This window comes from Engystomops pustulosus, chromosome 4 (assembly GCF_040894005.1).
Source record: "Engystomops pustulosus chromosome 4, aEngPut4.maternal, whole genome shotgun sequence".
Lineage (NCBI taxonomy): Eukaryota > Metazoa > Chordata > Amphibia > Anura > Leptodactylidae > Engystomops > Engystomops pustulosus.
Genome location: NC_092414.1, coordinates 90,346,828 through 90,360,176, shown reverse-complemented (window position 1 = coordinate 90,360,176; position 13,349 = coordinate 90,346,828). Strand labels below are relative to the sequence as shown.

The 13,349-nt window shown below is 39.2% G+C and overlaps 1 protein-coding gene across 4 annotated transcripts in view; it reads right to left on the bottom strand.

Annotated features, from left to right (window-relative positions):
* Positions 1–5,995: 5,995 nt before the first annotated feature.
* Positions 5,996–13,349, bottom strand: part of CNOT2 (CCR4-NOT transcription complex subunit 2) — a 41,176-nt gene continuing 33,822 nt past the window's right edge. For all 4 annotated transcript variants that reach the window (XM_072146707.1, XM_072146706.1, XM_072146709.1 and 1 more), the window contains exon 15: positions 5,996–7,244. In XM_072146707.1, coding sequence (XP_072002808.1) covers positions 7,158–7,244 — 87 coding nt within the window. In that variant the 3' untranslated portion in view covers positions 5,996–7,157. The remainder of the gene's footprint in view (positions 7,245–13,349) is intronic.

Sequence of the window (13,349 nt, the reverse complement as noted above, 5' to 3'; positions counted from 1 at the left end):
TAATATTTATCACCAATCTATAGCGTAGCATATGAATCGGTAAGCACTTCCCACTCTTCTTTTCACCCCTCTCTGAAGCGTCTGTCAGTCATCTCTGCCGGTGTAAGCCGTTTTCTCATGAAGACATTGGACTAATAACATGCAGCATAAGGTGCAATTTGAAAGTGTCTATTAACATTTATAACTGTGGTGCAGTTTGTGCTATTTTTTCATCTTAAAAATTGCTGCAGCTATTACTGAATTAACCACTCATGGATACTGATCAGTACTACTGGGGGTAATAGAATACCCTATAGAGGCATATCAAGTGCCTTATTTCTATTCAGATGAAAAATAGACCCAAGTCAATGTTTAACACTGAAAAGGAACATTTTCTGTTGTTTCTCCTGAGTAGAAAATAACCTACACATTTAGTTAAAAGAAGCAATTTTATGGCAGGAAGTGTGTAAGTGATTGCAGATGAAGCCCTTGCATTGCATGTTACCATAGTGATGTCAGTAATAGTTACTGAGCCTCTCTAGATTTAGATTATTTCTTAAACAGAGATTACATCTGAGTTTTACATGTTTTCCTCCAAGCGCACATTTGCCAGAAATGAAAAAAAGGAAAAATGTGTTTTAAAAAATGAGAAAGAAAAAACAAACCTTTAGCAAGTGCCCACATCTACAAAATATTCTCTTCACTGGTGCATTGAAATAGGTAGATTTAAGAGAGTCTGTAACTCGCTTCCATCACTTTGAAGGGTGATTCACTACATGTACAGAGATGCCTTTGTCGCCTTTCACAGCATTCTCTATGTCTATAAAATGAACTTGAATATCTAATATCTGGAGGTCTTGTACTGGCATACCAGCCTTGATATAGTCACAATTTCTGGTGCAGGGGCATTCTTGTCCCAGCCTGTGCACTAGCTATAACCTGTGCCAGAAATTGCAGTCCTAAGCCAGATCCTGCCTGCCATTGTTGGGTTCCAGGTACAGCAAGAGGCTTGAGCGGGGTGTATACTAAAGGCAAAGACCTCACTGCTGGGCCAACAATTGGATCTATCAAAAGAAACCGGGGAAACATATCTAGAATGAAACAGCTCTTATAGCACACTACAACTATAATACATAATGAATACCTAAAGTATATTTGATCTCAAAATATGAACAAAGACAAAAGGTACCTCTACAAGTATTGCTGAATCAATTCAATTGCTCCTAAAATGGAAATTGAAAGCGAATACATGACTTGTTACACAAGTTACATCAGAAGAGTTCAATAGGATACCCATAACGCCTTAAGGGGGCATTCCCATCTCAGAAGTCACAATTAATTTCATCTATTTCCCATCAAGATACATTTCTTCATTTGCAAGTTAAGAAAAATTTACCTAAGTGATTTCCCATAAATGTAGTGACTTGTAGAAATCAAAGACCGTTGTCCGTGGATACAACCACTGCTTCTGGTGTAACTTGCACAAAGAAACAAATAGTTTTTGCATATGAAATGTCTAGGATTAGTGCATGCCCTACAGCCGTTCTGTGGTAATAAAGCAAGGTGGTCGGACAGGCCTCAACAGTATATTCATGCTGGAAATTTTTTTTTTTAAAAAAAAGTATGTAATTGTTAAGACATGTACATATATGGTAGATTAATTGTGAATGTCCAGAAGAAAATATCCCTTTAAAGAGGACCTGTCACCCATAAATTGGGCACTAGGAGCTGCTTACTAAAGTAAGCAGCTCCTAGTGCCCAATTTATGGGTGACAGGTCCTCTTTAAGGATATTTGGATCTGTGTGGGGGCTAATTTTCTTTACTTGGCCCATTATAATGCTTATGAAACCAAGCTGCTCACCATTTGGTGCTTTTTATTTATTTCTGAGACAGTATAAAATACTTACTGTACCTCCATACATGTCAATCCAGCAATCCAATTTTGCAATAAAGAAGAAACCAGAAACTAAATTGTTTAAAATTTGAGATCTGTATACAAAGAACAATGTTTAAAGCCATATTGTCTTGCAAGTACCATTTTTGTCTCTGTTGGATCATTATATGGACTATGTGGATGAAGATAGGGGGACAGGACCAGGAACTGAGCAGAGCATTACGAGATGTTGTGCAAGACAGATTTCTTTTTTTATTCTGTTAGATCCTGGTGAGTTTGGTGATGGATACTGACATTATTGGGCCTCTACGGAGAACTATTTCACACTGCCTTTTCCCCAAGTCCTTAAAGGACATCTACAATTAGAATAACTAATGATAGATGTTTATAATTGCCTCCCCGTCCTGTGACGAGATGCAGTAATTTTCTTTTAGAATGTCTAAGTAGTGCACCGTTCCAGAGAAATAAGGCATTTAAAATTTTGTAAATGAGCCTCAGGTGCTCTGCCGAGTGCCTCTTGGCTCCTCCGATTAGTAATTATTCATGGCTGCTAGCCAAGCTGGCTCCACCCACAGAGCAATCAAAGAGCCAGTGTGACATCACCGGCTCTCCCGCGGCAAATCTCGACTATCGTAGCAGAGTCTACAGATGCAATGCTATGATCGCGCATAGTGTGTGGCATGAGCCAACTGAGGGCCATGAATAATTACTAATCAGAGGAGCCAAGATGCATTCGGCAGAGTACCTCAGGCTCATTTCCATATTTTTAAAAGTCTCCGGTCACAGGTTGTATTAAAAACATACACCCGAGTCACAGGTTGTATTAAAAACAAAAAAAAACCATGCTACTAAGCCATAGCTGCACTGTGTGCATCACAATGGCGCTCTCGGCTAATAATCATGAACGCCCCTTCATATGTTAGTAGATCCTCCTACCTGCCTCCGTCCTAATCTGTCATTTCAAAAACTTTACGTGTAATTGACATATTACTAAAATAAAGTTTTTTTTTTAACAAATTAGGTTCCAGGATTATTACATTGCAGATCAGGACAGAGTAAGGCAGAAGCAATCTACCATCATATCTACTTCTGATAGATTCCTTATGGTAGGCTTCAAGTCTGGGTCACAGGTGGGCAAAAGACTTTCTCTATTGTGATGATAGTATTATCAGATGTGTTGTTATAATACAAGTTTGTACATGTTCTTTATGCAAGTAACCATGCCATATACTTTAGAACTTAAAAAAAAATGCTCACTATCCAGTTCCCGTTTCCCTTCTTTATGCCATAATTGTCACCATTATATCCAGCCAATTCACGGCAGTTCAAGAGATACAGTATGTAAAGGCGGTTTTAAGTCAACCTCCTTGCAAGCTATTCTTCACGACACAAAGAAGCATTGACAGCAATTGTATTCAGAGAGCACTGCAAGACACAATGCGCAGAACAGATTTTTCTTAACATTGATGAAAAGACAAAATGAGAACAAAAAGGAAAAATTTAATGTAACATCATATTCCATCTTGTCTTGTGTTGGTTCATATTATATATTATCAATAACTATAACTTATTGCATTTAGGGCTTTGTGGACCTAGCATTTACTCTAGGAGGTATATGGCAACAGGTGGGTCATTTACAATGATTTCTAGTTTTTAACATATTGAGACACCCGGTCTCAGTGCAGCAGAAGATAAGTGTCGAAACAGTTGTGTAACATTACTGATACAGAGGACCAGCAGAAACCTGGAAGGAATCCCTTCGCTCATTTGCGAGTTGAGTATAAACCAGGTTTAGACATAAGAACCGCATGCTTATAATTATGTATATGTTTCTAAAGCAGGAATATATAAACTTTAGCATTTCATGTAAAGTGGGTTTCTGCTAAGCCCTGGCCATCTACCTGTTACCCATGGTGTACATTGTAATGTCCATCCTGAACAGTTCAATGCGGAGGTACCTGACTAGAGGCAAAGCCATGGAGTTATTGTATGTTCTAGTACAGATAAGAGGAAATATATACATTACACAATACACACAACAGAACAGGGTTGCAAACTAATTTTAGCTCTGCTCACTCAAGTTTATTGGGTCAATTTCTGCTGACAGATTCCCTTTAATTGAGCCAATGTAATACACAGCCCATGGACTTGTGCAGCACCTTTTTGGAAGAAAGCAGGTTTGTTTTCCTTATCCGGGAAACCCCTGTAAACCCAAACACCTTTAAGGTATGCTGAAAGAGTATAGCTAAAGCCCCTTAGAGTTGCTTACAAGCTTAGGGTACTAGTGAGAAAAATGGTGGTATAAAGGGAGATTATAGCTTGGGGGTGGGGGCAACACTGCTCTGCTGCTGTTTGGAAAGCCAAACACTGCTCTTCATTGCCAAAGTGATCCAACTTATTTTAAAAAATTTTTGCAATGTGCAACTGTCAGGAGCAGGATACTAGGTATTTTACCAATATACATCTATTAAAAGTTCTGCACCTCTTTGTGCTGCAGATGTGATCTCGGTCCTAGAGCAGTTGCTTTACCAAGACTTTAAACTGATATATCCTGTCCCGCACTTACCTACTTCATGTTCTGTTACCTCTTCAAGGTGTCAGAATTAAAAGATTCAATGCAATGATCAGGTCTTATGACATAGTCCATAGGTGAACTCAAACATTGCCCTTTAACCTAAGGCCGCATACAGACCACTGTTGTGTATATATCCATCTGCAGATATACGTTCCCATAGACACAGGTGCTCGCAGCACCATGGCCACAGAAAAGATAGAGCCTGCTCCATCTTTGGCCTTAAGAAAAGCTGTGCGGTGTGGTTTCCTATGGAGAGGGAAGGGGTCCACATCCATCATCCTCTCCAGTGCCTTGACGTGTGCTCGTCCAGGCTATGGCATTAGGCTCAGTTGACACTACTGTTGGGAATTCCATTTCTAGTATCCGCCTAGAAAAGTAAAAACTGAAATAGGACGCATCAATTTTAAATCCTATTGAAATCAATGAAAAATGACGGAGGTTCCAGTACTTTTTTTCAGTTAAAAAAAAAAACGATTCAAACCAGATGATGCCAAACTGACCATAACGGATAACATTAACTTATTTTTAAGTTATTTAGTGTCAGGCTTTAAATTTTTTTTTAAGATTAAGAAATAGACAGAAATAGTTAATATATAGATAGAAAAATAGATGGATTGATTATAGATAAATGTAATATATAGAAAGAAAGGCAAATAGAAATGAGAGATCAATAGGTAGATAAAAATTAGAGGATACTAACTGAAAGACAGGTGTCCGTTTTTAACCAGGAAACTTTAGGGTATTAACGCACACTATGTCATCCGTTACTTTCAGTTTATCGATGTATCCTAATACTTACGAACATGGATTTATCCCCAATTGGAAGGATGCAAAGAATATTAAATGCAAAGATTGTATAAAAGCGGAACATTGTCTTTAATATAGTGGTGGAGTCTCAAGTAGAAAAAAAGCAAACAGCAAGGTACAAAGTATTGCAGTGCTCTTCATACACTCAACATATACATCTCATATTCGTAACTCTTTGCATTAATCAAACAGATGAGGGCGTCTTTTCATTGGTAACATTTGGTGCCTCATTATCTTAAACGTTGATGCGGAGATGATAACAGACTACAACATGCATGACATTTGTCAGCAGCTCCCACTTTGTACAGTACCTGAGCGATAATTTCAAGCTTCTCCATTATTTAACCACTTAATATACATCCACTGTATAAAGTGTCACTGCTGTGCACGTATATAGAGAACAGAGTAGTTCTTTTAACCCTGACATCCCCACAATGTAGTACAGTAATAACTAAAACTATAAATGTATCAATTGTTCTGGAAAGATGAAGACAGACCAATGGCTGGTGTGACTGGAAATGTATGAGAAATCCTTTCTGAATATATTCAAAATGATGAACTTCAGGTCATCTACGGCTTAAACATGAAGAGCTTGTATGGCTACGTATAGGCTGAGGAGACAGAATGGCAGGTTTTTATTACTATCCTCTGGATGTACCATTCACCTAGTTTTTAGCAGGAATTCTTCTCATGATTGCACAAATGACTTCACAATCTCAAATCAAAGTCAACACTGCAGTGAGGAGAGCTTTTCTACTTTATTACAAAGAGAAGAAGCCTTTATGTGGTCAGAAAATACAAGATTGATCTTTTTTTTTTCTTCCTATGAAACGCTGCTGTTCAAACAGCCAGAGTGAATTGTCTCAGTTCACTTCTTTAAGTCCCATCACGTTCACTTGGGTATGGATGTCCTTGGCTGCTGAAAATCTGGCCCTTTAGTGCACAGGGCGACAATGGAGTCCCCTGACCAGCAGTTCCAGAATGTCCCATTTTCATATATTGCATCCATGCACACCTCCTAAAAATGAGGTACCGCAGGGCAAACATTTCCAAAATAGGTGTCATATATATAATATATACACATTCGTACATACATACCTTTATTCATGTGATGTCCAAAAATTTTAAAAAAATGTACACATTTATTACAAAATCGTAACAAAGACTGGACAGTGTTTTGCTCATTCTGGAAAGATGAAGCTCAGTAATACACAACTCTGGAAATTGTCCAAAGGTTGCGGCAATATCTTTCTCCTTAAGAGTGGATTTCTCAGATTAGTCTGCCCATTCCCTGCCACAGGGGCCTGTAGATCCTTGCACTGCAAGGAAATACATACTCCTCTGGCCGTGAAGGGGCCGAACTTGGCAGAAAATTGCCTTTCAAAAAACATAGGGTAAGTAAAATGAAGGAAGCTGACCTTGCCCATCTTTCCAAATGAAATACGAGAAGGATCTTCACATAAAAATGCACAAACATGTGTTTCTTTTATTACCAAATAGTGCTACAATGAACAAAGCAAACTTTGCTGTCTAATTTTCTTTTCGTCTCTCTCTCACTCTCACTTTGTACAATTTGGAAACCAGGTGGTAAACTCTGTCAGTATTCTGTTCTTATCTGTGTGTGTTGTGTCCAGACCTAAGTCTGTCTGCTGGCGTAAAATGAAAACAAAACAAAAGAGAAAAAAAATAACCAGACCCTGCTCAAACTAAGGAAACAAATGACATTTCTAGTTGTTGGGCAGCACATAATTAGTAAGGCAGGACCTCAAGTGATGATCCCTTTGCATGAGACAATTGCCAGATCCTCAAGGAATTAAAACCAGGATGCCTGAGCCACATCAGTTCTGCAGTTATGGTGAGTATTGTGCTGAGACAGCCATACCCCATGAACAGGGAAGTCTTTAGAAGGCTTGCTGAGCAGGATTGTAATTGAACGTGGATGGCAGATGAGGCCTTTCTTCTAGCTTGTCATATTCCAGATGGAACTCCTAGCAAAAAAGAAAATTCATTTTAAATGTCGTGTTTAGAGTGTTTAGGATTGATCCATAATGTTACAATTGTACTACAGAAATCATGTACCAATTATTATACATCATCCATCCATCCAGAAGAAAAATGTAGAAGACTTCTTTAAACTTTTCAACAACAGGAAAATATTTCCAAAATTTCCCTGCTTCAGGGAATGGAACTGTGTGACATTTTTTTTGAGATATGACATTTTCATTGCTACCATTTTGAGGACTGTACAGCCTTTTGATCACTTTCTATAAATTTTTTATTATTTGTTGCAAAACAGTGAAAAAGTGGTGTTTTGGACACCAAGTGGTGTTTTGTTTTAGAGTGCCCCCCATAGCAGCCACCGTGAACCCACAGTATTTACAGTGCACCCCTATAGTATTTAAGAGCCCCTACAACTGCCAGAGTGCCTCCCCCCATTGCAGTCATATTTCCCCCTCCCCTGATGCATGTAGCCAGCTACCTCTGCCCCTCCCCCCAGATGCATGTTCCGCTGCAAGAAAAAAAAACTTTAAAAATCACCTTTTCTAGCTCCTTCTGCGAATGACTGCTTTGCGCACCGGCTCTGAAGACGGCAAGATGATGTCATTAAGTCTGCCGGCTTCAGAGCCGGCGTTTACAGAAGTAAAGACGACAACAGCCGCTGCTTTGGAGGAGCGGGGACAGGCGAGTTTTGTAGTTACCCTGCCCCTATGCTGCAATCCCGACTATCACCACATTGGAGCAGGGAGCGAGGCCAAGATGGCAGCACCCACACGCCGCCGGCAAAGATGATGAAGGAGTTAACACCCACAATCAGTGCCAGCACCGATCGTGTTACACCGAGGTGTTACAGATGGGTGTTTGGTGCATGGGGCACCTTTTTGAATCTTGCTTCAAAAAGGTGCCCCCCTCACCCAGAGTATAAGATGACCCCTGACTTTTGAAAAGAAGTTAAGGCATTTTAAAGTCATCTTGTATGCCAGAAAGTACGTATATTTCACACAAATGTCTTCTTTAATATAACGCTTTATTAAAATGTCTCTCTGACAACTTTAAATGGGCAAACTTACATTGGCTTTTTAATTCACATCAGTGAGTTTTCAGTTAAGCAATGTGCTTCTAGGTGCAAGAGATCAGGAGATATTGTGCCCCCCTCCAGCCTGACTATATGCTGAAATACATTAGTATTGCAGTATATTACAATGAACAAGTGATCAAATGATCACTTGTTCATGTCCCACCCTGGGACAAAGTGAAATGGTAAAAAAAAAAAAAAAGTTTTACAAAAGTGTAAATAAAAAAATAAATAAAAAAATAAAATGAATAAAGATCCCCTAATGCCCCATCACTTCTAAAAAATCAAATTTTACACAAAAAAGTGAAAATCACCACAAAACACTACATATTGGATATCACCACGTCTGTAAAAACCCGTGGAATAAAATAAAATAGTTACCAAACAATTTACAATATTTTCATGTTGCAGCAAAGACTTACCAGTAACACCCGTGATACGTACTAGCATTGATCGAGGACGTAATCTCCTAGATTGCCGACAACGGCTTAAAAAACATGGCTGCGGTGTGGATCGTCACTCCCCATGTCATCGGGAGTGGCGATCCCTTGCTATGACAGCCTCTGTCTTTTAACCCTTTCAGTACAATGTTAGATTTGCACATTGTAATGAATGAGGAGGAAAATTCCAATATACTGCCATACTGTAGTAGGGTTAAAAGTACCCTAGGGCAGTGATGGCGAACCTTTTAGAGATTGAGTGCCCAAACTACAAACAAAATCCACGTATTTACCCTGAAGCAGGGCAAATTCAGACTCTCATTATAGCTTCTCGCCAGGGTCTCTGTACAGGAAGAATGGTGGGACCAGCAGGATGACAACCAGAGATATTGCAATTCAGTCCACACTTCCTAATTTTTCCCACAGTTCCAAACAGCCAATGAAGTGTTGCTTTAAAATAGCATGCAGAGCAGCATCTCTTTAGTTGCCTGGGACTGCAGGAAGATTTGGTGGATTTGGTCCTGTTTGGTGAACTCTGTCCTGGGGCAATGACCTGAGTGCCCACAGAAATGGCCACTAAGGTGCCATAGGTTCGCCACCACTGTCCTAGAGGTTCTGAAAAATAGTAAAAATTTTAAAAGTAAAAAAAGTGAATAATAATAAACTCCCCCCTTTCCCTAGAACAGATATAAATAAACAGTAAAAATCATAAACACATTAGGTATCGCCTCATCCGAAAACGTCGATCTATCAAAATATAAGAATAGTTTTTCACTGCGTTTAACCCAGTAACTGAATATAGCGCCAGAAATGGCACTTTTTTGCCAATTTGGAAAATAGAAAAAACTCTATAAAAAGTGATAAAAAGCTGGCACAGTCCTAAAAATTGTAGCATTGAAAACATCATCAAAAGTCACACAAAATGACACCAGCCATAGCTCCGTACACCAAAGTATAAAAAAGTTATTAGCACCAGAAGATGGCAAAAACAAACAAAAAATTTTTTGTACAGGAGGTTTTCATTTTTGTAAAATGTATGAAAACATTATAAAACCCATACAAATTTTTTATCCTCTTAATCGTACCGACCCAAAGAATAAAGTAGACCTGTCATTTGGGGGCGTACAGTGAAAGCCGTAAAATCCAAGCCCACAAGAAAACGCCACAAATGCGTTTTTTTTTCATAATTTTCACTGCATTTGAAATGTTTTCCCTACTTCCCAGTATACAGCATGGAATATTAAATACCATTACTATGAAGTGCAATTTGTTAAACAAGACATCACACAGCTCTTTACGTGTAAATAAAAAGGTTATAGATTTTGAAGGTGGGGATTGAAAAGATGGGAAAAAAAGCCAGGTCCTTAAGGGATTAATAGTCGCACCCCATGTTGTCATCTGGGAGCAGCGATCCCCCAGCCTTGGGTCATATAAAGACGCATCCATTATAATGTGCGATTTGCATATTGCAGTATATGGCAGGATCAAACATCCTAGGGTGTAACTATTAAGGGGTCTGAAAAATTGTAAAAAAAATTTAAATAAATCCTAAAAAGTTCAAAGCTCCCTAAAACGGATCTAAAAATAAACAAAGTAAATCACATACATGTAAAGTATAGCAGCGTACCAAAATGTCCGGTGTATAAAAAAAAAATAATGGTTATTCCCGGTGTTGAACCCTGTAAAATGGAAAATAAAGCCCAAATGTCCGAAACACCACTTTTTTGCATTTTGCAACATAAAATTTAAACTGATAAAAAGGTCGTACAGTCCTCAAAACGGTAGAAATAAAAAGGTCAGCCCATCTGACAAAAAAAGTCCCTTTAAACAACTCCAGACACCGACGAAAAAAAAAAAAATTTTGCGTCTGAATATGCAGAAACTAAAATTTTTTCATACACAAAGTTTAATTCTTTTAAAATGTATTATTAAAACACAATAAAACCAGTATAAATTTAGTATCCCTGTGATCGTACTGAACCAGAGAATAAAGTAGAGGTTCAGCGTTAACCATACCATACTTTTACCGCGCTTGTTGGCAAGGTAAGGGCTTCTGTCACAATAACATACAATACGTTTCAATACATTTTTTGCCATGGGGGTTTGCCATATAGAACTGATAAAGTATAGCTGCAGTGTTAGATGACTGGCTGTAAATCAGGAGGTGTACCATGCTCCTCAGACCACCAGTTACCCTCTCCGAAAACTGATGCGTTAATGTGACCAACATGGAGCTTTGCCAGACTCCTCAACTCCACTGACTACATAGAACTTAATAATGCAAATTGTTCAAGGGCAGAAAGTTAAATCCATATGACATTTTTGGTTACGTAAATTCAATGCAAAATGAAAATAAAATGTTTTCCTTATTAAATGATTTATCTTCTATTACGCTGAATCCGGCTCCTCTATAATTAGGCTTATTGCATTTGTGCAGCTAACTGCGGAAACTGTACCAAGATAATTCCAAGGTAAAGTATTTAGCCGTGTCTAGCATAGTGACTTCCCTATGGCTAGAATTCAGATTGTAAACTGCATGAAAGTGAGAGCCGTACCACACAACATCTATGTTCACATATAACAGCTCTCCCTATATGTCATTTCAAGGAAATGCATTCTCTATACCACAACTATTCTGCAACATCTTTTCTTAAACTCTGCATTAGGCCGCTCAGTACTAGAAATGGATGAATAAATTGACAACTGGTTATTATCATTTGCAAAGGTTTCACCATCAGACTATATGTTAAGGGGAGATTATTTCATTTACATAGATGGCGCAAATGGATTGAGTGACTTAATTGAAGGACAATGTAACTTCGTTAATAAAATAAAAATATATTGCACTACACGTTTTGGCCTCAGATTGAATGAAGCCTTCAGTCCGAAGATGAAAGTGTAGTGCGATTTTATTAAAGAAGTTATATGAAACCCAGGTTTCCAGCACCTATAATCAATTTGATCCATCCATTTGCGCCACTTTTATACCTGACAACAAGGGATTCTGGATCACCAGATCGATTCAGCCGGCTTGTGGACCCACTACACCAGTGATGGCAAACCTTCTAGACACCGAGTGCCCAAACTACAACCAAAACCCATGTATTTTTCACAAAGTGCCAATGCAACAATTTAAGCAGTTACTTATTACTCCCTGCTCTGTCACAGGTTTAAATTGTATAGGCCACTGAGGACACCGATACAGTAGAAAGAAGGAGAGGAAGTTCTGATTATCATTGTAGCTTCCTTCTAGGGTCCTGAGCTGCCTGGGACCTCAAGAGGCCTTGAGTCCTGTCTGGCAAACTCTGCGTTGGTGTGATGGTGCAGGTGCCCATAGAGAGGGCTCTGAGTGCCACCTCTGGCACCCGTGCCATAGGTTCGCCACCACTGCACTACACCAATGATCTATATAGAAATTGATATGCACAATTACAAGTTGTAGAGAGGTGAGAGTACACCCTTATGCTTGTATCACATTTTAAAGGACATTACCTCTAGGATCAAGGATTGTAAACCAAGCACACTTACAATGAGCCTAAGGGGCTCCAGAATCCAATCCATAGGTGTCATTTGCATATTTTTAAAGGAAACCTGTCACCAGAGACCTCATTTTCTCTAAAGAAGGGTTGCAGAAGCCCGATACACTTACACTGCAAATGTACCTTTCTGCCTTCTCTAAGCATTTGCATTACAATATAATTGTGTGCTATAACTTGCCTTGCACCCTGACAAAATCCTCTGGAGTTGGGCTTTGGTTTGGATGCATTTCAGAAACATTACATGACATTTCCAGTGCTGCAGACTGCTTAGCGCTCAGCCACCACCTTAGTGGGGGAAGGAGGAGCTGTACAGGAGCACAGATGTCAGCCCACAAGGCTGTGACCTCTAAAGCAGGAGGGAGGAGCTGTACAGGAGCACAAAGGTGGTGGCCAAGAGCTGAGCAGTCTGCAGCACAGACAAGTCACAAAACAAAGTCCAATCCCTGTGATTTAAAGGACATCTACCACCAGGATTAAGGATTGTAAACCAATCACACTTACATACTAGTGTGTGCCGCCTCTGGCATGATCTGCTCTATGTACTTGTTTTTGAGATATTTTAAAATTATTCAAATGAGCCTGGGGGCTCCAGGCTCCATTAACACCTATGGAGCCTGGCGCCCTCCAGGCTGATTTGCATAATTTTAAAAACCTGTTTTCTTAAAGACAAAGGCATAGGAAGCTTAAATAAGAGCAGGCACCAGCATGCAAGTGTGCATGGTTTACAGTCTTTTATCCTGGTGGCAGATGTCCTTTAACAGAGGATTTTGGCAAAACAGAAAGGCATATTTACAATGCAGCTCTAATAGACTTCTGTAACCTGTCTTTAGTGAAAATTAGGTCCCTGGTGACAGGTTCCCTTTAAAGCCTTTTTTTCTTAAAAACAAGGGCATAGGAAGTTTAAAGAAGAGCAGATCCTGCCAGAGGGGGTGCACCCCAGTATGTCAGCGTTCTTGGTCTACAATCTTTCATCCTGGAGGTTGATGACCTTTAAGTGTACAAGACCTCGACACTTGAATCTTGCACGTTTTTTCTCATCTC